Source organism: Lutra lutra, chromosome 1, assembly GCF_902655055.1.
Source record: "Lutra lutra chromosome 1, mLutLut1.2, whole genome shotgun sequence".
NCBI lineage: Eukaryota > Metazoa > Chordata > Mammalia > Carnivora > Mustelidae > Lutra > Lutra lutra.
This window is the reverse complement of record NC_062278.1, coordinates 192249262-192274805: the sequence shown is the minus strand read 5'-3', so window position 1 is coordinate 192274805 and position 25544 is coordinate 192249262. Positions and strand designations below refer to the sequence as shown.

Here is a 25544-nt window from a genome sequence, read left to right as displayed (position 1 = left end):
TTTTAAAAATTTTCAACTTTATAGTCAGAATCCATCCCTTAATCGTGTTTACCCTTATTTTTGTGGGTATGTATATATATAATATATATATATGCTATATATATATATATATTTTTTTTTTTCTTTAAAGTTTTGGGAGGTAGTTTCTTCTAAGAGACCAAAATACACCCAAAATCAAGTAGGTGGTTCTGTTCTATTCACCAGTCTAATATATATATATATATATATATAATATATATATATATATTATATATATATATATAAATAATTTTTTATTTTTAAATTTTTATTTCTTTTCCCCCCTTTTTTCTCCCCCTGGTTTTGGACCCTCTTCTGATTTGGTTAGCGTACTTTTTTCTGAGGTCTTTGCCACACTTTTAGCACTTTATTCTCTCATTCATATATTCTTATCTGGATAAAATGACAAGGCTGGAAAAACTCACCAGAAAAAGAACAAGATGCAGTGCCAATGGCTAGGGGCCTAATCAATACGGACATTGGTAATATGTCAGAATTAGAGTTCAGAACGACAATTCTCAAGGTGTTAGCTGGGCTCAAAAAAGGCATGGAAGATATTAGAGAAACCCTTTCTGAAGAAATAAAAGAACTAAAATCTAACCAAGTTGAAATCAAAAAAGCTAAATGAGGTGCAATAAAAAAGGGAGGCTCTTACTGCTAGGATAAATGAGGTAGAAGAGAGAATTAGTGATACAGAAGACCAATGATGGAGAATAAAGAAGCTGAGCAAAAGAGAGGCAAACAACTACTGGACCACAAGGGGAGAATTCAAGAGATAAGTGATACCATAAAATGAAACAATATTAGAATAAATGGGATTCCAGAGGAAGAAGAAAGAGAGAGAGAGGGAAAAGGTATATTGGAGTGAATTATAGTAGAGAATTTCCCCAATATGCCAAAGGGAACAAGCATCAAAATCCAAGAGGCACAGAGAATGCCCCCCTTAAAATCAATAAAAATAGGTCCACATCCTGTCATCTAATAGTAAAACTTACAAGTCTCAGTGACAAAGACAAAATCCTGAAAGCAGCTCAGGACAAGAAATCTGTAACATACAATGGTAGAAATATTAGATTGGAAGCAGACTTATCCACAGAGACCTGGCAGGCCAGAAAGAACTGGCATGATATATTCAGAGCACTAAATGAGAAAAATATGCAGCCAAGAATACTATATCCTGCTAGGCTATCATTGAAAATAGAAGGGGAGATAAAAAACTTCCAGGAAAAAAAAAAATTAAAAGAATTTGCAAATACCAAACCAGCCCTACAGGAAATATTGAAAAGGGTCCTCTAAGCAAAGAGAGAGCCTAAAGTAGTAGACCAGAAAGGAACAGAGGCAATATATAGTAACAGTCACCTTACAGGCAATACAATGGCACTAAATTCATATCTTTCAATAGTTACCCTGAATGTAAATGGGTCAAATCACCCAATCAAAAGATACAGGGTATTAGAATGGACAAAAAACCAAAACCCATCAATATATTATCTACAAGAAACTCATTTTAGACCCAAAGACACCTCCAGATTTAAAGTGAAGGGGTGGAAAACAATTTACCATGCTAATGGACATTAAAAGAAAGCTGGGAAAAAAAATAAAAGAAAGCTGGGTTGGCAGTCCTTATATCAGATAAATTAGACTTTAAGCCAAAGACTACAATAAGAGATGAGGAAGGACACTATATCATACTTAAAGGGTCTGTCCAACAAGAAGATCTAACAATTTTAAATATCTATGCCCCTAACATAGGAGCAGCCAACTATATAAACCAATTAATAACAAATCAAAGAAACATGACAGTATTACAATAATAGCAGGGGACTTAAAAAACCCCCTTACTGAAATAGATAGATCATCCAAGCAAAAGATCAACAAAGAGATAAAGGCCTTAAATGACACACTGGACCAGATGGACATCACAGATATATTCAGAACATTCCATCCCAAAGCAACAGAATACACATTCTTCTCTAGTGCACATGGAACATTCTCCAGAATAGATCATATCCTGGGTCACAAAGCAGGTCTCAAATGGTACCAAAAGATTGGGAGCATTCCCTGCATATTTTCAGACCACAACGCTCTGAAGCTGGAACTCAATCACAAGAGGAAAGTTGGAAAGAACTCATATACATGGAGGCTAAAAGCATCCTATTAAAGAATGAATGGGTCAACCAGGAAATTAAGGAAGAACTGAAAATTCATGGAAACAAATCAAAATACAACTGTTCAAAATCTGTGGGACACAGTAAAGGCGGACCTGAGAGGAAAGTATATAGCAATACAAGACTTTCTCAAGAAACAAGAAACAGCTCAAGTATACAACCTAACCCTACACCTAAAGGAGCTGGAGAAAGAACAACAAAGAAAGACTAAACCCAGCAGAAGAAGAGAAATCATAAATATCAGAGCAGAAATCAACGAAAGTGAAACCCAAAGAACAGTAGAACAAATCAACGAAATTAGGAGCTGGTTCTTTGAAAGAATTAATAAGATTGATAAACCTCTGGCCAGACTTATCCAAAAGAAAAGAGAAAGGACCCAAATAAATAAAATCATGAACGAAAGAGGAGAGCTCACAACCAACAACAACAAAAAAATAAACAATTATAAGAACATATTATGAGCAACTATACGAAAGCAAATTTGACAATGAGGAAGAAGTGGATGCATTCCTAGAGATGTATAAACTACCAAACTGAACCAGGAAGACATAGAAAGCCTGAACAGACCCATAACCAGTAAGGAGATTGAAGCAGTCATCAAAAATCTCCCAACAAACAAGAGCCCAGGGCCAGATGGCTTTCTAGAGGAATTCTACCAAACATAAAAGAAGAATTACTACCTTTTCTCCTGAAACTGTTCCAAAATATAGAAATGCAAGGAAAACTTCCAAACTCATTTTATGAGGCCAGCATTACCTTGATCCCAAAACAAGACAAAGACCCCACCAAAAAGGAAAATTACAGACCAATATTCTTGATGAACATGGATGCAAAAATTCTAACAAAAATACTAGCCAATAGGATCCAACAGTACATTAAAAAGATTATTCACCACGACCAAGTGGGATTTATTCCTGCGCTGCAACATTGGTTCAATATCCACAAATCAATCAATGTGATACAACACATTAATAAAAGAAAGAACAAGAACTGATACTCTCGATAGATGCCGAAAACGCATTTCACAAAAGTACAGCATCCTTTCCTGATCAAAACTCTTCAAAGTGTAGGGATTGAGGGTACATACCTCAATATCATCAAAGCCATCTATGAAAAATCCACAGCAAATATCATTCTCAATGGGGAAAAACTGAGAGGTTTTCACCTCAGGTCAGGAACATGGCAGGGATGTGCATTATCACCACTGGTATTCAACATAGTACTAGAAGTGCTAGCCTCAGCAATCAGACAACAAAAAGAAATTAAAGGCATCCAAATTGGCAAAGAAGTCAAACTCTCACTCTTTGCAGATAATATGATACTTTTTTGTGGAAAACCTAAAAGACTCTACTCCAAAACTGCTAGAACTCATATAGGAATTCAGTAAAGTGTCAGGATGTAAAATCAATGCACAGAAAACAGTTGCATTTCTATATACCAACAGCAAGACAGAAGAAAGAGAAACTAAGGAATCAATCCCATTTACAATTGCACCCAAAACCATAAGATACCTAGGAATAAACCTGACCAAAGAGGAAAAGAATCTGTACTCAGAAAACTATAAGGAACTCATGAAAGAAACTGAGGAAGACACAAAGAAATGGAAAAACATTCCATGCTCATGGATTGGATGAACAAATATTATGAAATTGTCTATGCTACCTAAAGCAATCTACATATTTAATGCAATCCCTATCAAAATCCCATCCATTTTTTTCAAAGAAATGAAACAAATAATCCTAAAGTTTATATGGAACCAGAAAAGACCCCGAATAGCCAGAGGAATGTTGAAAAAGAAAACCAAATTTTGTGGTATCACAATTCCAGACTTCAAGTGCTATTGCAAAGCTGTAATCATCAAGACAGTATGGTACTGGCAAAAAAACAGACACACAGATCAATGGAACAGAATAGAGAGCCCAGAAATAGACCCTCAACTCTATGGTCAACTAATCTTCGACAGTGCAGTAAAGAATGTCCAATGACAGTCTCTTCAACAAATGGTGTTGGGAAAATTGGACAGCCACATGCAGAAGAATGAAACTGGACCATTTCCTTATACCACACATAAAAATCGACTCAAAATGGATGAAAGACCTCAATGTTGGACAGGAATCCATTAAAATCCTTGAGGAGAACACAGGCAGCAACCTCTTTGACCTCAGCTGCAGCAACTTCTTCCTAGAAACATCACCAAGGGCAAGGGAAGCAAGGGCAAAAATGAACTACTGGGATCAAGATCAAAAGCTTTTGCACAGCAAAGGATACAGTCAACAAAACCAAAAGACAACTGAAGGAATGGGAGAAGATATTTACAAATGACATATTACTGAAGGGCTACTATCTAAAATCTATAAAGAACTTATCAAACTCAACACCCAAGGAACAAAGAATCCAATCAAGAAATGGGCAGAGGACAATTACAGACATTTCTGCATGTTCATTCTGCATCCAGATGGCCAACAGACACATGAAAAAGTGCTCAACATCACTCGGCATCAGGGAAATACAAATCAAAACCACAATTCGATACCACCTCACACCAGTCAGAATGGCCAAAATTAATAAGTCAGGAAACGATAGATGTTGGAGAGGATGTGGAGAAAGGTGAACCCTCCTACACTGCTGGTGGGAATGCAAGCTGGTGCAGCACTCTGGAAAACAGCATGGAGGTTCCTCAAAATGTCGAAAATAGAACTACCCTATGACCCAGCAATTGCACTACTGGGTATTTGCCCTAAAGATACAAATGTAGTGATCTGAAGGGGCACGTGCACCTGAATGTTTATAGCAGCCATGTCCACAATAGCCAAACTATGAAAAGAACCTAGACGCCCTTCAACAGATGAATGGATAAAGAAGATGTGGTATATATACACAACGGAATACTATGCAGCCATCAAAAACCGAAATCTTGCCATTTGCAATGACGTGGGTGAAACTAGAGGGTATTATGCTGAGCGAAATAAGTCAATCAGAGAAAGACAATTATCATATGATCTCCCTGATATAAGGAATTTGAGTGGCAGGGTGGGGGGTTGTGGGGGGTAGGGAAGGAAAAAATGAGACAAGATTGGATTGGGAGGGAGACAAACCATAAGAGACTCTTAATCTTACAAACAAACTGAGGGTTGCTGGGTGGAGAGGGGGTGTGGAGAGGGTGGTTGGGTTATGGACATTGGGGAGGGTATGTGCTATGGTGAGTGCTGTGAAGTGTGTAAGTCTGATGATTCACAAACCTGTACCCCTGGGGCAAATAATACATTATATGTTAATAAAAATATTTAGTCATGGTGGATGTCCATTTATTAGACTTAAATCAGATTTATCAATACATAAAAATGTATTTTGCATCATTTCCTTAATTGTTATAGAACTGGGAAGCATTAGAAACCACTTCTCTTAAACTTTTTTTTTTTTTTTTAAACAAATGAAGAAACTGATTCTAGTAACATAGAATCTAGCACACTTGGCCAAAGTTCACAGATGCTGCAGAGCTCCAAAGCAGAACTCTCCACCCAAGTGCACATGGACTTTGAGATACTGGTTATTAATGGGAAAGGAAACACATCTACCTCTTACCAAGTCAGATACATTCCCATATGGCTCCAGATGTAGCCTGGCCCAGAAGAGTGGAATTTACCACATCAATGAGTCCAAGCATTTGTGGTTTCTTTTTCTTTTCCTTTTTCTTTTTTAAAGCACTATTGCCCTGTTATTATTTTCATTACCTTTATATCACCTGAGAACATTCAAGTGTTGAAAATATTAGGTGTCTGTTGTGTTTTTTACTACTACAATGTCTAAGACATGATAGGTGCTCAATAAATTGTTAATAGGAGGGAAAAAAATAAAGTTGTGTTGTTACTACATTCCTGGGAGTCTCATTTTTTCAATATAATGATGAACTATATTGATTATTAATCATATATTATTAAATATATATTAATTAATATATTAAATATATTATATATTAAATATATTGATTAAATCAACTCAGCGCTGACTTCTCCACTCAGCCCAGAAGGCATGTTATCTAGGAACCATGAAGAAAGAAGCTCATGAAGATGTTTCTATTTCTTTTAAAATCAGATGAAAAAATGAATATGATCCAGCTTTTATTACTTTCATCTTTATGCCAACACAGTTACAATATACAAGTTTTAATATGTTTTTATAAAGAATAGGGCCATAAATGTAAGCTGCCTCAGGCCCAAAAAGATTGTAATATGGCCCTGGGCTCTCCTGGGATGCTTTAAGGACTGGTATATGAAGTTATAGATGTGCACTGAGCTCATTAAAAATCCACAGACATGAACAGGGAGCTCAGTGTGCATATCCAGCAGTTGCAAAAATGAGTTGATGTCTAGTTACTTTCTGAGAAATATACTGGGTTTACTAAAGGCAGGGAAGTTATAGTCAATGGTGGAAACTCTGCATGGGCTGCTCTCTCAATGTTTATTGAGGAAAAGAATTCAGAAGTTTTTTCAGTGGACCACCCATGAGCCACATGGAAAGGGGCACTCACAGGACCCTCTCAGCCTGAAGGGTTTGCCACAGTCTACGAAGCTGCAGAAGGAGAACGTGAGCAGCTGAGGCAAGGGCACACACCTCAGGTCAAGGAGGGCTGGCTGAGTGATCCCTAATTGCCAGGATTGGGAGTGTCTTTCTGAAGAAGAATCTTCCAGGCTGAGAGGGAGTGAAGGCAATTTACAACAGTGTCAGTCAACTAGGAGCTTTCTTGTTCTACTCACTCCATCTTCATTTCTGTCAGAAAGCTGTTAGCAAGGGAGAAAGGAGGAAGAGGGAAATAAAGAAGCAGCAAACCACACCACCCTCCACCATGTCGGCTCAGGCATAGGGAAAGATTTAACTTTTACTCAGTTTTCTACTTTGATTATTATAAGAGACAGGGAATTATAAATTTCAGGATCAGGAAAACTGTAAATAACCTATAACTTTGTATTAAGAGAGCAATGCAAAATCATGTCTGCAGTTTCTTTCAGCGGCCTAGGGGAACTCCCCTGCAACTGAAAAAATTTAAAGGAATCATGGGAGACCCCCCCCCACCCCAGAAGAGGCAATTTGTTCAGTATCATCCATTTCAGTAAAAATATTCTGAAAGAGTTAATACCTCCAGAAATGGTTTCACAAATTCCAATTTCCCATCACTTGAATATTCATTATTTCACACCATGGAATAATCATCCTTCATGTAAACAAGCAAATAAAGTGAGCATGAGTTTACTTCATGATTCTATATACCATGTCATAAGTGAGGGGAGAGAGTCTCCAAAGAGCCTTTTGAAGGAAGAAGATACAGTCAATGACAGCAGGACATCCAGAGAGCAAAAAGAGAAGCCTGAGTGATATGGAGGCAATTCCCATTTATTTTTGTGGACTACTGATCGATTAATCAAACTAGTCTTGATACATACAACACATGTGTTTGTCATCATTTCTGTTGCTATAAAAATACTCGTAGAAAATATTTTGAAAATTTAGAGAACTTAGTATCAAACCTGTTTACATATGGGGGAGTTGAATGGAACTGTTCAGCACTCAAAGTAAATGTCCCCAAAATGCTACTTTTTGAAGTTTCTTTGCTGCGTCAAACTAGAAATTTCTTGGTTTTTTAAAATGTTTTCACTCTCTGCCACGATACAATGCTATTACAATATTATTGACTATATTTCTTATTCTATACTTCTCATCTCTGTGACTTATTTATTCCATAACTGAAAGTTTGTGCCTCTTAATCCCCTTTATCAATTTTGTCCATCCCCCACCCCCACCCCCTCTGGCAACCACAAATGTGTTCTTTGTATTTTAAAGTCTGGGGCTTTTTGTCTGATTTCTTTAGATTCCACATACAAGTGAAATCATATGGTATTTACCTTCGTCTGACTTACATCACTTAGCATATCAACCTTAGAAACTTCTATCAATTCCTATGGAATTTAACTAATATAAAGTATTTTTCAATTTATATATAATTCTACTAATATAAAGTTTTAGTGAAAATATTTTTCCAATAACTTTTAATAATAATGACTGAGAATCCATTTACATATTTAAGTATACCATTTATCTATTTCCTCAATTATAAACAAAAGTTCCTTTTTCCTAATAATATAAGGATATGATTTGCTTATGAATAAGAAAATCAAGAAATGATGAATTTTATCACAAATGCCTGACCACGGAAAGGTGGGTGTGAGGTTTCAAGTTGAAATGAATATTCACACATCTGCTTTTACAATATAGAAGGCTCCTCTCAGAATTTATGTAACAGGTATTCCTGCTTGGTTCTTTTTTTCCCTATTGTTATTTCCATTGATTATTTCCCAGATATAAAGGAATTTTCAAGTATTTGCTGATGGAAACATTGGCAGTTAAGCCTTTTGTCGGGAGCTTCTTCACCAAAAATATCCACCTACTACTCTTTGCAGAGCTGGTATTTTATTTTTTAAGATCTTATTTATTTATTTTGACAGAAAGAGAGAGAGAGCACACAAGCAGGGAGAGGGGCCGAGGCAGAGGGAGAAGCAGGCTCCCTGCTGAGTAAGAGCCTAATGAGGGACTTGATCCCAGAACCCTGGGATCATGACCTGAACCAAATGCAGATGATTAACCTACTGAGCCACGCAGGCATCTCTGCAGAGCTCGTATTTTAAGTCCAGCCCGTCTTTTCTAATAACACCCCCTTCAAAACCAGTTTGCTTTGATCTACATTTATAGACCACCAAAGAGGCACCAGACACTGAGCTTAGCAATGAATGGGCTACAAATATGAATAATCCATATTTCCTACCTTTAAGGAGATCATTTATTTATCCAACAAACTTTTGCTGTGAGCCTATTATGTGCCAAATTTCCTGTGAAAGTTGGAGATACAGTAACCAGAAAGGCATCCAAGATTCTGCCCATATGGAGCTTATACAATATAGTGGGGAGGTAAATAGTGAAAAGGTAAATTTGACCATAATCGTTACATAAAAGTAGAGGGTGTTTTGAAAGCACAAGGCAGGGGCGCCTGGGTGGCTCAGTGGGTTAAGCCGCTGCCTTCGGCTCAGGTCATGATCTCAGGGTCCTGGGATCGAGCCCCGCATCGGGCTCTCTGCTCAGCGGGGAGCCTGCTTCCCTCCCTCTCTCTCTCTCTCTCTCTGCCTGCCTCTCTGTCTACTTGTGATCTCTCTCTGTCAAATAAATAAATAAAATCTTTAAAAAAAAAAAAAAAAAAAAGAAAGCACAAGGCAAGGGTACCTAACTTAGTCCAAAATATAAGGTAGGGCTTCTATGTTAACATCACACATTACATTAAAAGAAGTATAATAAAATCAGAGGATTATAAGCTGAAAGAAATATTTTCAAAGTACAAAGAGGACTGGGATAAGAGTGACCAGTTCTGAGTGGCATATGACTAGAGGAGGTGGAAATCTGGAAGATTTCCCAGGGTAGATGTCATTTGAACTAAGCAACGAGGGACATTTTATTAGTATACAGTCTAAGCCATCTAACAAACTCCAAAACATAATGGCATGAACAAAAGTACTACCTTGTAACAGATCAAATGATGATGCTATCATCCTCTAGACATGACATTCATCTTTGACTCCAAGGTGGCCGCTCCTGCTCCTGTCATCACATATGGATGCCACCTGGCCGGAAGAAAAAATAAACTGATAATCTAAAGACAAGGAAAAGTAATCCTGATAAAATGTAAAGTGAAAAAAGTAGGCTATATAATAATATAAGTGGTATTAACCCATTCCTATTAACAATAGCATATATGTGCTACTTGAAATAGATATAATAGGTACTTTATATATTTGAAATATAAACATATATGTGCATATACATACATTCACATACCTATATTTCTATACAGAAAACTGTATATTCTCTTACCTAGGCTGTAGGAAAAAGAAAACTTCTACCTTACATAGTTCTGTATTACTGAAATTTTATGTGTATTACTCTTATAAATATTTGTAAAATAAAGAGAAGAAAGGATGTCAGTGTTAACATGCTTATATTTTCTCTTTGTAAACTCCTATGAACACACACATAGCATATATTAAACAAAAAAAGTTACTTTTAATTAATCTTTATATAGAAATAAAGCCATGCAGAGAAAATAACATTTTTCTTGCTTAATTTATAGATCATGCTAAGAAAAAAGTAATCCAACATTCATTTCATTACTCACAGACATTCATACACATGCCCTATTTTTCATTCTATCATTGAACATGATGGGTCCTTAGCTAGGAAAATTATAGCACTAAGTAATGGCTGACTTTTTTTTTTTTTTTTTTTTTTTTTTTAATTTCAGGATGCCAACCTAGGGTTGCCAGATCTATCATCTTAAAAAATTAAGACTATTCTGGGACGCCTGGGTGGCTCAGTTGGTTAAGCAGCTGCCTTCGGCTCAGGTCATGATCCCAGCGTCCTGGGATCGAGTCCCACATCGGGCTCCTTGCTCAGCAGGGAGCCTGCTTCTCCCTCTGCCTCTGCCTGCCATTCTGTCTGCCTGCACTCGCTCTCTCTCCCTCTCTCTCTGACAAATAAATAAAATCTTTAAAAAAAAAAAATTAAGACTATTCTTCTCAGGGCAGCTTTAGGTTCACAGCAAAATTGAGCAGAAGGCACAAAGATTTCCTATATACCTCCTATGTCTACAGAAGTATTGCCTCCCTCATTATCAAACTTCTTCTAGCTGAACTGTACAATTTTTACAATTGATGACATTACACTGATACAGTGTAACCACCCAAAGTGCCTGGTTTACATTACAGTCATTCTTGGTACTGTATATAATGTAGGTTTGGACAAATGTATAATGGCACGTACCTGTCATTATGATATCATAGAGTATTTCATTGCCTTAAAAATCCTCTGTATGCCAGTCATCCCTCCCCCCACCATAACCTCTGCCAACCACTGATGTTTCCATTGTCTCCATAGTTTTGCCTTTTCCAGAAGGTCATATAGCTGGAATCATACAGTGTGCTGCCTTTTCAGATTGACTTCCGGCATTTAATATGCACTTAAGTTTCCTCCGTGTCTTTTCATGGCTTAATAGCTTGATTAATTTTTTTTGAAGATTTTATTTTTTTAGTATGACACAGAGACAGAGAGAGAATGAGCGGAGTAGGAGGGGGGAAGGTCAGAGGGAGAGGTAGAAGGAGGCTCCCCTCAGAGCAGAGAGCCTGACGTGGGGTTTGATCCCAGGACCCTGGGATCACGACCTAAGACAACGCTTCACTCATTGAGCCACTTAAGTGCCCCTTGATTAATTTTTTAAAGTCAAACATGTTCCTATCACCTCATTAGTATTTAACAACCTATAACACTACGGTAAAACAAGAAATCTTTTTTTTTTTTCCAAGATTTTATTTATTTATTTGACAGAGAGAGAGATCACAAGTAGGCAGAGAGGCAGGCAGAGAGGGGGGGAAACAGGCTCCCCGCTGAGCAGAGAGCCGGATGCGGGGCTCGATCCCAGGACCCTGGGATCATGACCCGAGCTAAAGGCAGAGGTTTTAACCCACTGAGCCACCCAGGCGCCCCAAACAAGAAATCTTTTTAAGTAATCCTTTAGAAATCTTGAAAATAAATGGGAAAAGTGCTTAAGAATAAGTGGTTCTGCAAAAATCAGTAGTAGTAAAACTGAAACTAAAAGGACATACAAGGATCGAGAGTGTGGAATACTTGGGAATAAACCTAACCAAGGAGGTAAATGACTTTTATATTGAAAACTACAAAACACTGAAAGAAATTGAAGAAGACAAAAATAAATGGAAACACATGTGTATTTATGGATTGGGATTAGTAATGTTAAAAATAGTCATAGTACCCAAGGCAATCTACAACCAATGCAATCCCTATCTAAATCCTAATAGCATTTTTCACAGAAATAATAAAAATCCTAACATTCATATGGAAAGACAAATACCTTGAATAGACAAAATAATCTTGAGAAAGAACAAAGCTGAAGGCATCACACCTCCTGATTTCAAAATATACTGTAATGTTACAATAATTAAAATAGTTTGTACAGGCATAAAGACAGACATAGCTCAATGGAACATAATAGAAAGTCCAGAAATAAACCCAGGCATGTATTTAATTGACCTTTGGCAAGATTACCAAAAATACCCAATGGGGAAAGGACAGTTTCTTCATCAAATAGTGCTGGAAAGACTGGATATTCATGTGTTTTCCTACTACAATTAAAAAAAAAAAAGATGAGAATGTGGATGATCTGTTCCTCTTGTTTAATTGGGTAGTTGGGGTTGGTGACTAAAAGTCTTATGAGTATCTCCAATTTCCAGTAGTGGTCTGAGGAATGTACATTTTATATTTTGAATAATTAGAATGTATAAAATTAGTTCAAGTTCTGAAGAATTATTGGCTTCAAATGCTTTCACTTCCATTTAGCTGTATGAACCTGTGTTAAGTCATTACTTGTCCATGATTCAGTTCCATTATATTCAAAATCTGGATCATAACAACTAATTTGTAGTGGAATAAAGAGCTTATCACAATGCCTGGAATATACCAAATTCTTGTAGAGCAAATTCAGTAGAAGTAACTTATAATGAAGCTGTTGATATTTGCTGACCATGATGTTGGGAAAAGATTCTTTCATTTTCTGTTGTCTTTCCCTTCCTCTCTGATTCTCTTTCCTTCCTTCCTTCTCTTTCTGTGATTTTTTTTTCCCCCTGGGGGGAGTATTTTAATCTGTCTTCTATTTCTGCCAAAGAACCTATGTAATTGTACCTTTCTTCTGGGTATTATTTGCAAAGCAGGTGTAAAAGCGCAGTGCAATATAATTTAGTAAAAACCTAATTTTAGGTATTGGATTTGGGCTTCTCTGTGTGAGTGGATCCAGCAGTGTCCTCACACATACTTGTCAAGCTGAGGGAAAGAACCTTGGCCAGCAGAGAATAGGACCATGAAGTGAAAAGGAGTCAATTTTCTAATGTCTCATATTTGAACTAATTTGAGTCTGTTTTTTACTTCAGGGTTTAAATTAGTAAAGAATAAGTAAATGTGTTCTTATAATTGTTGAACAGGGTGAGTTTTTCTTTGGGCTCATTTAGAGTAGATGCAAAAGCCATTTTGTCATTTTGGAGCATAAGGTCTGAAGACCATCTGGAGAATTTAACAAAATGAAAAGCATGCAGTATAATTTGGATTATATACTTCTATTGAATATAAGAAAGAATCCACTTGATCTTTCCTATCTTCATCATCTCTAAGGGTTTTTTTTTTTTACTATATAACTATTCACTAAAACAAGAATAAAATTACTAGAGATTGCAAATATTCCCAAGTAAAACTATTTTTAAGAAAATCCTAACAATCCATGTCAAAGCTCCACTTACAAACATCAAAGAAATTTAAAAAAAAAATCTTTTATGTTGAATTGTATGTTCTTGGAAAGTGTATATATATCAGGAAGCCTCCGAAAACAAATGTTATAGATAACCCGATATTCTTACCAAACTCTGAGGAAATTTTCTAAGATCAACTGACAAGCTTGGAGTTAAGGAGAAGGGAAAAAAGAAACATTTGGAGGGAAGAGTAATGAGAATTTTGAAAAGAAAAAGGGGAGATGAAAGAAAATAAATGATTTTAATTGTTTATGGTAAATCATGGTATATGACTTGGGATGCTAACTTCATAAGCCATTTCCCTACCATTGGTATAGGTCTTGTATCTTGGCCTTTTAGCAGCTTTCTGTATTAGATTCTCTAACTCTAGGTATTCTTCTGGGTCCTTTACTTGTGTTAACGCATATATTCCTTCTTACAAAGTAAGGTGGATGGTTCAGTTATTATCCCCATTTTGCTGAAAGGAAACTGAGTGACAAGGGTTTAAGTGCCTTGTTCAAGGTCCCACAATGAGGGAGTGATAGAGCCAGGATATGATAAACTCAGTCAATCTGATTCTAGAATTTGTGTCACCCTCTCTTATGCTAGACTTTTTTTCAGGCAGGAAGACTTTAGGCAAGATGTATCCATTCTTTGGACTTTACCTCATTCAAAAATTGCAATGGGTGATATAAGATTAATGGAAAGCTGTTGTGATCCATGAGTCTGAAAACATGGGAGTGAGCCAAGGAAAACATCAAGAACAGTGAGCATTTTAGAAAACACAGCTAATGATGAAAGACAAAAATAATCGGAATGATTGAGAAAGGGACGAGTTTTTTCTAATTATGTTCATGGAATAATAGTGTTAGAAGTTGTACTAGGAGTAGACAGTGGTGCCCATCTTAACTTTATTTCTCGAGACATTTTGTTTATGTTCCAGCAAGAAAAATATTTTTGCCTAAAGCTTGTGACATTTTCAAATTTGCAACGGAAACTGCATAAAATCTTTTTCTTGGAAAGTTAGAAGGGTAGGAGAAAAATCATGACTCTGCTGTTTACTATCTATAAAAGCTTAGCTGAGATTTTTAATTTCTTTGAGCCTGTGTTTTCTTGTCTACGCAAGGCGAGGAACAGTGATACATACTTATGAAGTTGATGAGGATATTGAGTTATGGCAATAGGGACACTTAGCATTCTATCCAGCAACTACTTAATCCTGGAAGTCATTATTATGATTACTGTTACAACTTTTATTCCCTGAGGTCATGGTGAATCCTTCAACATGCATTTTGGTCCTCTAAATGTGCATGTATTCAAGTGTGGCTATATTTACACAGACAACTTTTGTTTAAGACAAAGATGCAAACAGAAACGGTAACAGCATTTCATGATGTGAGTTCACATTGGCCATCCACATTATGATTATTAAGTAAGAATGATCCGATTTGAATGCTACGATTCCTTAGAAGCCTATGAAATCTTATTCTGTTAAGAAGTTTTAAACCAAGGGAACATGCATGCAACCTTGTATATTGCATTGCAGCCATTTAAGACTGAAACATAAGAAAGTAAAGGTGGCTTTATTTGACCTTTGGGTTGATAGATAATGCTGTCATTTATTGTAAAATTAGAATTTTTTTTTTTTTTTAAGATTTTATTTATTTGACAGACAAAGATCACAAGTAGGCAGAGAGGTGGGGGTGGGCTGGGGGGGGGAGGCAGGCTCCCCGCTGTGCAGAGAGCCTGATTGGGGGGGGGGCTTAACCCCAGGACCCTGGGATCATGACCTGAGCTGAAGGTAGAGGCTTTAACCCACTGAGCCACCCAGGTGCCCCTAAAATTAAAATTCTTGAAAATATTTCCACACCAACTCCTAGACTGTGTACCAGTGGCCCCATACAAGCCAAATATACAAACAAATAATTACACAGACATGCTATTGCCCTTTGCTTTTGTACTCACTAGTCTAAAAAAGATTTGTAAAGTTAGGTTAGCAGCAGAAGCAGAGTTAAATATATAACATTTTTCACTCATTACTTATTTCCAGTATCTTAAATATCATAACATATGGATAGTATTTCCTACTGTATTAAGTTGCTATGGAAAAATTTTAAATCACTTTCTCCTCTTTGCCAGAAGAGACATAGGAAGATGAAACCCAAGTAAGTTATTCCCGAGAGCAAGATTGAATTTGCCTGAATAATGAATGTTCATCAATGGCAGTTTGGTATTTCAGTTTTTGTAATTTTGATCCCCTTTGAGATTCAAAATGGTTGTTTTTATAACTTGCATCTTGTTTATTTGTTTTACCAGATATTGGCCTTGAACATATTACATTTATAGTATGTCCCACTATGGTGTAAGCTCCCTGAAGGCAGGATTTTGTCAAGCACTTTACAGCACCCAGAACAGTACTCCTCTAAAATAGGCATGCAGTCCTTACTTGTTGAGTGAGTAAGTCAAGGTTTCTCAACCTTGGCATTATTGACATTTTCTGGATTAATCTTCACTGAGTGCAGCTTTCTCCTGTGTTGTAGGATGTTGAGCAGTATCCTTGGCCTCCACTCTCTAGACGCCAGCAGGTGCCAAAGCATCTTTTACTCCTCCGCACCCAGCTGTGACATATTAAAATGTTTCCGACCAACGCCAGGTGTGTCCTGGGGGAGGGAAGGGCCCAAATCTCCCTTTGTTGAGAACTGCTGCAGTCAGTGAATAAATTACCTTGACAGGTCAAAGGAAGTCTTCGTAACTATAGGTCCCTGGTCAAAAATAAAAGAAGAATTTGGAAACTGATACACATAACTAATATGGGCCACTAAAATGATCACTGATGTCCCACCCTAGTTGACATGATTGTTGAGCAATGTGATAATCTATTACAGTAAAAAAGAAGTTATCTTTTGTCCTTTTGTGGCAGAAGAGAAGGCATCACCCTAAGCCAGTGAGAGTAATATTGTGGCAACGTTTACATCATTCCTCCTACCTCTCCCAATCTAGTTCTTTAGGGAACCCAATGTTATTTCCAAGCCTGAAGACAGGGGTTCTAACCCCCAAAGTCTACAAGATATTTAACATTGCAAATGTGATATGGAACTCTGGGTTATTTTGGTGATGCAGCTGTTGGAAGCTCATACATTTCTGGAACGTGAAAAGCATCCTGTGACAATGTGCAATTGTTGCCTAAGCTATGACACATTTGCCATTTGCCACAATTCTGGCTTCCTTCACATGGTGTTTGGAGGACTGGAAAAATCTGCCACCGTATTAGGGAGGAGAAATGTTGAGTGCAAAGAAAGACCCCGGGGGAACTGGCTCACACTTCAACTGTGCCAAGTTCTCAGCTCAAATGAAATGCTAGTGGGCAATATTTTAAATTAATCACTCTCTCTGTCTAAAGAGATATGTTTAAGAAGTTTAATGTTTACATTTAAACAACCTTAGGCAAGTTACCTAGACTCTCCAGGCCTGGAGGCACTATCCATAAAAGAGGGGATTGCGGTCATGTTAAAATGATGTATTTAAAACATTTAGCACAATGCTTGGCATGCAGTAAGAACTGAATTGATATAAACTATTATAATAATTAACATCATTATTAAACATAAGCAGGGAATGTTATAGCCATAAGGTAGTTGACGGAAAGAGCAAAAATACAAGGACAACCAAGTCATACAGGTTTAGGGGGAATCATGGCTCAGTTATGTACTAGCTGTCTGAAACATTTTTTGAAAGATTTTATTTGAGAGAGAAAGAGAGAGAGAGAGCACAAGTGGGTGGAAGGGCAGAGAGAGAGGGAGAAGCAGGCTCCCCGCTGAGCAGAGAGCCTGACTGGGGTTCCATCCCAGGGCCCTGAGATAATGACCTGAGCTTAAGTCAGACGCTTAACTGACTGTGCCACCCAGGAACCCCTGTGTGAACTTTTTTACAAATCAACCTAGGATATATTGTGTTGTAGTAACAAAAGACTTAAAAATCTCCATTACTTGAAACTCAAATGCATTTCTTGCTCAGCTCCATGTTCATAAAGTCCAGTTTCCATGCTAATGGCATGGTAATGCCAGGACGCAGCCTGTTCCAAGAACCTTTGTGTCATACATTGTATTCATTGTGGTGTAAGAAAATAAACAAGATGGCAAATCACTAAGAGGTTCTTAAAACTCCTGCCCAGAATGCACCCATCTCTTCTGCCCACATTTCACTGGCCAAAGAAAGTAAAATGGCAACTGCTGAATTCAAAAAGGCAAGGATATATAGAGGAATATTGCAGAGAGTGTCAAGACAGTGCTACAATTGCCCACGCTTCCACTGAGGACCCCTGAGCTTTCATCTCTGCTTTTTCAGAAGTATGGGCATTGAGAAACATAACTAATACCTGTTTTGAGATTATGTTGTGCCAAACTGCTTTAGATATGTTATCTACAAAATCTCATGGAGTCCTGACAACAAGGAACTAAGGTAGATGTTGTGGGCTCCATTTTACAGACTAAAAAGACAACTGAGGTCTTGAATAGGCTAAGTAACTTCACAGGTTAAGATAACCTATATACATTGTAGAGCACACACTAAGTACTTGATAAGTTAATTCCTTTCCCTGGCCCTTGTTAAGTTGCATAATAGCTTATTTTTGAAACAACTGTTTCCAATTGTTTTAGACTATCTGTATGTAGGAAGAGCAGTAGGAACAAAAGTGGCTGACTGCAGATGGTTCAACTAGCCCTTTGGAATTCTTACTACATTTCTAGTTTTCTCTAACAAAATCCATGGGCAGGGGACATGTACTCTGGAGGTGCTCTTTCTTACTTATGTTTGGTTTGCTGTCTCCCCTTAGCAGTCTCCTAACTATTCATTTCCATCTTCATCCCCTGCTCTTAAATATTAGTCGCCCCACTCCCCTCCCCAAACTCCAAACCTTTTTGGCAAATCTCTGTAGTAAACAGATGGGGTATCTGTGTTGCTGGGAGACCACTTCATGTGTGGAATCCTGTCCAAAGCGAGTGAGAAGGAAGGGGGCATATCAGCAAGATGATTTAGTGGTTAAGCACTTTTCCTCCTCTTCTCTTTTTTCTGACTCTTAGAATTCAGCTCTGGCTTCATTCTCTGTTAGTTTTTAAACTAGAGCAGACCACTTCCCTTCCATGATCCTCAATGTCCTCATCTCTAAAATGAGAATAATAGCATACTAACCCATGAGGGTTTTGTGAATACGTGAAGTAATGTTTATAAAGCCCTTAGCACAATTCCTGACTCACAAAAGGAACTCAATTGTTTTGTTGATATCTATTATTTTCGGCAAGGTTAGCGGACCAAGGGAGGGAAAAAAGTATGGATTTGGGAGCCAAAGGCTCAGTACTATTAATGATGAATTTCAGGAGCTTCATTTGGGGGTCATTTCTTCGGGCAAAGGAGCTCAGTGGAAAAGGATGAGCTACAGAGGACCTTGAATTTCAATCCCTGTTTGACCCCTCATGAGCTGTGTGGTATACCTTGGCTAAATCAGACTCTGTAAGTCTCTTTTTGACCTTTAAGTGGGCATGATAACTTGCTCCCGACCTCACACAGTGACCCCGAGAATTACCCGTTTGGGGCAATGGCCCATATTCAAGATGACTCTGTTCTCCTCTTTCCCCTATAGCCGCGTCCGTCGGTCCTGATTACCTTCTAGTGCTGGGGGCAGGCACCGTGTTCCCCGTTCTCGGAGGCACCCCGGCACCTGGCGCTGCCTGGCCACGCGGAGGGCGGTCCCTGAAGGCGTGTGCGAACCCACGAGTCAACAGGCTTGCTTCGGTGTTTGGAAGTCAGGGGACCACACAGGCGTGCCCAGGTAAAGGGTGGGTGCCCTTCTCTTACCTGCAACCCCTTCTTCGGTCTGGGAACCACGCTGCTGATGGAGCCGGCCGGCTTTCCCCGCCCTCCAGCCCCGAAGTTTCCCCGGAGCCCGAGGGGACGGGCGCGCGCGCCGGAGACTGCCCGGAGTCTGGCGCTCGGCGTCGCCCGCCCCCCGCCCTCCCCTCCCGGCTGCAGCGGGCCAATGGCAGCCCTCGCCGGGCGCTCCCTCTCCCGCCGCCTCTCCCCCTCCGCGCCCCCTCCCCGCCGCTCCACTGGCTCAGCTCGCCGCCCCGGAGCGCAGGCTTCGCGGAGCGCACGGCTCCCCGAACGATAGCCAGCCCGCGCGGGCCCGGCTCTCCCCGCCGCCGCCTGCCCGCCCCGGGCCTCGCCCCTCCGGCGCTCCCCGAAGCGGGGCTTCTGGCCCCGAGGACAACGCGGCGGCGCCCTCCGAACTTCATCCGAAAGGCAGAAGACCGCGCGCGGGCGAGCGATGGATCCCGTGAGTCAGGTAGGGCGGACCTGGGCAGGGCGACGGGGCCTGGGGGGCCGGCGGTCTGGAGAGGCGCCGCAGCCCCTTCCTCATGCCATCTCTCTCTCTCTCTCTCGCTCTCTCTCTCTTTCTCTCTCTCTCGTGTCGCCCGTCCAAAGCTGGCCTCCGCGGGCACGTTCCGGGCGCTGAAGGAGCCTCTTGCCTTCCTGCGAGCCCTGGAACTGGTGAGTGTGGGCTGTGTGCGGGGAGGGGAGCCGGGCAGCGAGCCGTCAGGTGCGGAGAGGTCGGGAGGGGCGTCCTCGCTCGCGGCCGCCGCAGGCCCCGAGTTCTGCTCCGGGGCTAGAGACCAACCCTCTCCGAAGGTGCCGTTCTGGGCTGGCGGGGACGGGCTGGAGGGACCGCGAGTGGCGGCGGGAGTGTGGACCGGATTTGCAAGCGCTCCGAGGTGTCATCTCATCTCCCGCGGGCACACTCGCAAGGGCTGCTGTCAGGAGCCTCCCCGAGAGATGGGAGGTGGGGAGCGCAGCAGCTAGGGGAGCCGCCGCTGGGCTCTCGGCCTCACCTGCACTTCTGCGGAGGGCGGGAGTGTGTGTTTGGGGGGCAGGATGGCGGGAGGTAAAGGTTGTAGAGGAGGGACTCTCTGAAGGCTGGGCGTCCACTTGGCCAAGCTCGAAAGTTGATCAGCATGGGGACAGCTCTTCACCCGCCCGGACTGGGATGCAGGAAGCGCTGTGGTCTACTGGCCTTGGGGAGCTCCACGGAGGCGCTGGGAGGCTGTGAATGCTGTTGGTGGGAAGGGCAGGATTCTTTCCTTCCGTGTTAAAATTTCTCTACCCTGGCCACTCCTCGAGGGCTCTAGCGATTTTTCCCAGAAGAACCTCTCCCCAGCTCTCAGTCTTCTTTGCTTAGCTCTCTTCCGCCACTGTGCTCTCTGAAGTTTTGTTACTCTTCTGTTTTGTCCACCTTAAAGGAAAACAAAACACTGTGACAGTCCTATGGCAACCTATTGACAAGGAGTGAAGCACAGAAGTAGTCACACAGGGCCACAGAGCAATGTTGGTGTTGGCTTAGATGATGGTTATTCAGAGTGAAATCTGCAGGTCGCACATTCCCTCTTGCTAGGAGCTCTGAGGGGCAAGCAGACCTATCTGAACAGAAAGTTCAAAGCCTGTCATGTAGCATTAATCACAGGCCCTACCACTGACTAGCTCGGAAGTTATGTAAGAGCATGCTCTGTCCTCCCAGATCTTAGCTCTAAGGGCTAAGATCTGGCTTTGGCTACGCAACCATGGTGCGTGTTTACATAGATGATCCACAGGCTAATCACATTTGCCTTGTCTGTGGACGTGCATAAAAATGCACAAATATATCAATTTACCATACATCAAGGCAGCATTTGGAAGTCTTGAACCTTGTTCTGGGATGGCCATTCTAAAACAATTTTCCTTACAGCCGGGTTAAACAAAGCAAACAGTGCTCGCAGTCTATGATACTTCCAGTCGGCTTTCTCAGAATTCTGCCTACATTCATTCATTCATTCATTCAGCCATTCAGTAAACATTCCCTGTGGAAGAGCAGAGGTTTTTGATCAAAGTAATACCTCCATTGCCAAGCCGTTGTCTCTCAAAACATAATTCAAAGAATTGACATCATTTTCTGGTATCTCTTATTGTCTCATATTGTCACTTACCTGACACGTTAATTTGTATTCTTTTCAGTCCTATGACAACACTATTTCATGTCACTACTCACCACACCACCTCTGCTGGCATATTTCAAAATATAAGAAACCTGGATGAATTTGTTTAAAATGTAGACTTCCAGACATCAGCTCAAAATATTGTGAAGCTGGGTACCTGGGAATCTGGATTTTAAACAAGCTCCCTAAATAATTCCTGTGCACTTTAAATTTGGAGGACCACCACCGTAAGCTATCCAGGTTCCCTCCCAAACTCAAAAGCACTTTTTACCGTCAAGCTCTTGCTGTTTCTCCATCCTAACACCCCAAGCCTAGAAAAAGTGTTTGTCTTTTAACCTCAGTTTAAATATTACCTCCATGAGGATTTCTCTCATATTTGTTTCTTTCCCCTTTCTGTATCCAAAATGAAATGATTCATCCTATTGTTTGGGCTTCCACTATGTTTATTCGTGAGAATTTATCACACTGCATTATAGTTGTTTTTTTCTTGATGTGTGTGTGGCATGGGGGGGGAGATCATGGGCCGGGGGCGGGGGGGGGGAGGAGAGGGAGAGAAAGAGAGGAGGGAAAGAAGAAGAGAGGGAGAGGAAGAGGAATAGCAGAACATTTATTACACCTAAAATATTTATAGTCATCTCTCTCTTCTAGGCCTCTAAGGTTCTAAGGTGGAAGAGCTTTTGCTTGCAAATCAGTGATTAGCTTTTCCTTTATGGAAGAGAAACTGACAAAGGGATTAACCCCCCTCCCCCCCCCCCAAAAAAAAACCCCAAAACTTAAAAAGTCACTTACATTAGTTGATCTACCTTTTAAAAAAGCTAAAAGAGAGAAATGAGAGCAGAGAAATGGAAGAAGGTTCATTACTAAGAAAGTTTAACAGAGTGGAGAGAGCAAAGGAAAATATATGTTATGTGTATGCATTGCTGTGAAGAGCTGCTCTGAGGCATCTTTTCTGTAGGAGTGGTGACAGTGAGAGTGATCTCTTAGCAGGAAATTTGTTCTGTTCCTCTCTGTGGTCCCCACTAGTGCCTTTCGCAGTGCTTGGTAAACAGTAAGTGATCAGCAAAAGGTATAAATTGATATGACAGAGCATACCAATACTCCACTTTCTCCTTTTCTATGGAAAGCGGCTTTAAATTGGTACTCTTTAAAATCTTTGAACCATAATCCTTTTGTTTTTCAGTATTTATGCTGTAGAAATAAAAGTGTATGTAGAGATATATGTTCAAGGGTATTGACTGCAACATCATTTGTAGAGAAAAGAACTGCAAACAATTAGTAAGTCCGTTAATAGGAAAATTGCTGCAGTTTGATTCACATGTTGTGAAATATTATACTGCCACTAAAAAGAATGAGTTAAATTAGTATGCACTGACCTAGAGGTCAGTATATATAATTGTCTTTGATAAAATTGTCAAGTGCAAAAAAAAAATGGGTTTCATTCTTAATATTTGATCAACTGTTAAATGGAAGAAGGTGGCTTTCATTCTTTGAATGAACTTATTCAATCAGATTTTGAACTAGCATATAGGTCATAATGCCATTTTTGTAAAAATAGAAAAAGAGTTGAGCGCCTGGATGGCTCAGTTGGTTAAGCATTGGACTCCTGATTTTGGCTCAGGTCATGATCTCAGGGTTGTGAGATTGAGCCCCATGTAGGGCTCTGCACTCAGTAAGGGAGTCTGCTTCTCTCTTTCTCTTCTCCCTCTGCCCCTCCCCACCCCTTATGCTTGCACACGTGCATGTGCATTCTCTCTCTCAAGTAAATAAATTTTAAAAAAAAATCTTTAAAAAATAGAAAAGGGAAATACAGTTATGTGTGTATGTATGAGAGACAGATTTGTCGGAGCATAGAGAAAAGCAAATGTATACCACCAAACTGTTAAAATTGATTTTTTTTTCCAAAGGATGTAATTTGTGTTGCAGTGGGGAGAAGAAATGGTAAAGGAAAGCTGTGGTATGCAGGAAGAATCATAGGCATATCATTTGTCCACAGTTGTGCACTTGAGTTATTTTTTAAAATAACTCATATTTTGAATGATGCCTTGTGGACTGACACTATGCAGTGGCATTACTTCTTTTTTTTTTAAAGATTTTTTATTTATTTATCAGAGAGAGAGGGAGAGAGAGCAAGCACAGGCAGACAGAATGGCAGGCAGAGGCAGAGGGAGAAGCAGGCTCCCCACCGAGCAAGGAGCCCGATGTGGGACTCGATCCCAGGACGCTGGGATCATGACCTGAGCCGAAGGCAGCTGCTTAACCAACTGAGCCACCCAGGCGTCCCTGCAGTGGCATTACTTCTAAAGACAACCTCTGCTTTTGGATTTATAGCCTGAGGGGGAAAATGCACTGTATTTATATGTTTTTTTGCGTAGGAAAGGCTCATGGATACAGTAGATTGAAAGTTCAATGTAAAATAATAGTCAGGCCTTCAATGAAAACTTAAGCTAATTTCAAAGACCTTCAAGCAAAACTCCCAATTCTTGATCTCTACTTAAGCGAGGTTAGGGACTTCTCACTGTCTTTTGAGTCAAACCCCAAATTTAGGATATAGCACTGATTCCAGTAGTCTGTTTCATTTATTCCCTGATGATAGAACAGATCCAACTAATCTCTTAAAACATCATTTGGAGGGCACCTGGGTGGCTCAGTGGGTTAAGCCTCTGCCTTCGGCTCAGGTCATGATCTCAGGGTCCTGGGATCGAGTCCCACATCGAGCTCTCTGCTCAGCAAGAAGCCTGCTTCCCTCTCTCTCTCTCTCTGCCTTCCTCTCCGTCTACTTGTGATCTCTCTCTGTCAAATAAATAAATAAAATCTTTAAAAAAAAAAACATCATTTGGAAATGGTAAAAAAAAAATTAAATTTACCCTATTTCTTAGACTTATTCTGAAGCACTAAGTTGGTAGTGTCCACTGAGAACTTATTTTGCTTCTTTAATTCTTTGCCAGTCGGAGGACTTTGGTCGTTGTTGTCATCTTCTTCTTTTCTCCTTTTTAAAAAATATTGTCAGTACATTCTTTCTTCTCTCTGCTATTTACAAGGCTGTGGCTATACACCTGTGGATTTATGTGTAATGGAATGTGGGGACCCAAACATATCTATCATCCAGGACCAGAACTGGTACAGATGTAAGGGCATCAACAGGACTTCAGTTCTGCAAATGACATTTGGCATAGTCCGCTAATAACACGATGCTGCAGTCCAGATTCCATCCCTCTAGAAATAACTGCTAGGTCACATTGCCTAATTCCTCTAATTCTTATTCTTTGACATCATCTCAAATTTATTGTATCATTTCTGCAATAACCCTGGACTTCACAGTTCCATTCTGCCTTCCCAAAGGAGACCAGCTAATCCAGAGTTGCAGTGTATCTGATATACGAGCTGTAGGGCTACTACTTTATTTACATGAAAGCACCTGCTTTGCATAATCTTCATCCCTGAATCTAAATTCTAAACTATGTTTTCCAAACATCATTCGGCTTACTTGATATTAATAGCATTTACAATCACATATAACAAAATAAAACAATAATATAATATAATGTAACATTATATAATATATCACCATTTTAAACCCCTAATGAGAAAAGTAAGAAGAGCTACTTTTCCCATGCAAGTTTCATATGAGGGACTGTATTTTAGTGCCTTCAATACATCATCATGTCAAATCTATATGACTAACATTTCCATTTCACAATGAAGCTCAGGGATGTTAACTAACTCATCAAGAACAAAATTGTAGGAAATGGCAAAGCAAAGATTTGAGCTCTCCCTCCAAACCGTCTTCTCTTAAATGGTATACTTTGTTGCTTCCTTCAGTGTGGCAGGCACCTGCTGTACCTTATTCTTAATCCTCAAAGAAACGTTAAAAGGCAGATACTATCCTATTTTGCAGTATTTATCTCACCCACTAAGATATATTTTTGAAGTCTTTTCTGAAAATGCCAAGGAGTGTT

General features: G+C 39.8%; 1 protein-coding gene across 1 annotated transcript in view; it reads left to right on the top strand.

The window, feature by feature from the left end:
* The first annotated feature begins 19678 nt into the window (after positions 1–19678).
* Positions 19679–25544, top strand: part of SYNPR (synaptoporin) — a 325420-nt gene continuing 319554 nt past the window's right edge. Inside the window, exons 1-2 of the mRNA XM_047690207.1 lie at positions 19679–19907; positions 20048–20113. Coding sequence (XP_047546163.1) covers positions 19890–19907; positions 20048–20113 — 84 coding nt within the window. The 5' untranslated portion in view covers positions 19679–19889. The remainder of the gene's footprint in view (positions 19908–20047; positions 20114–25544) is intronic.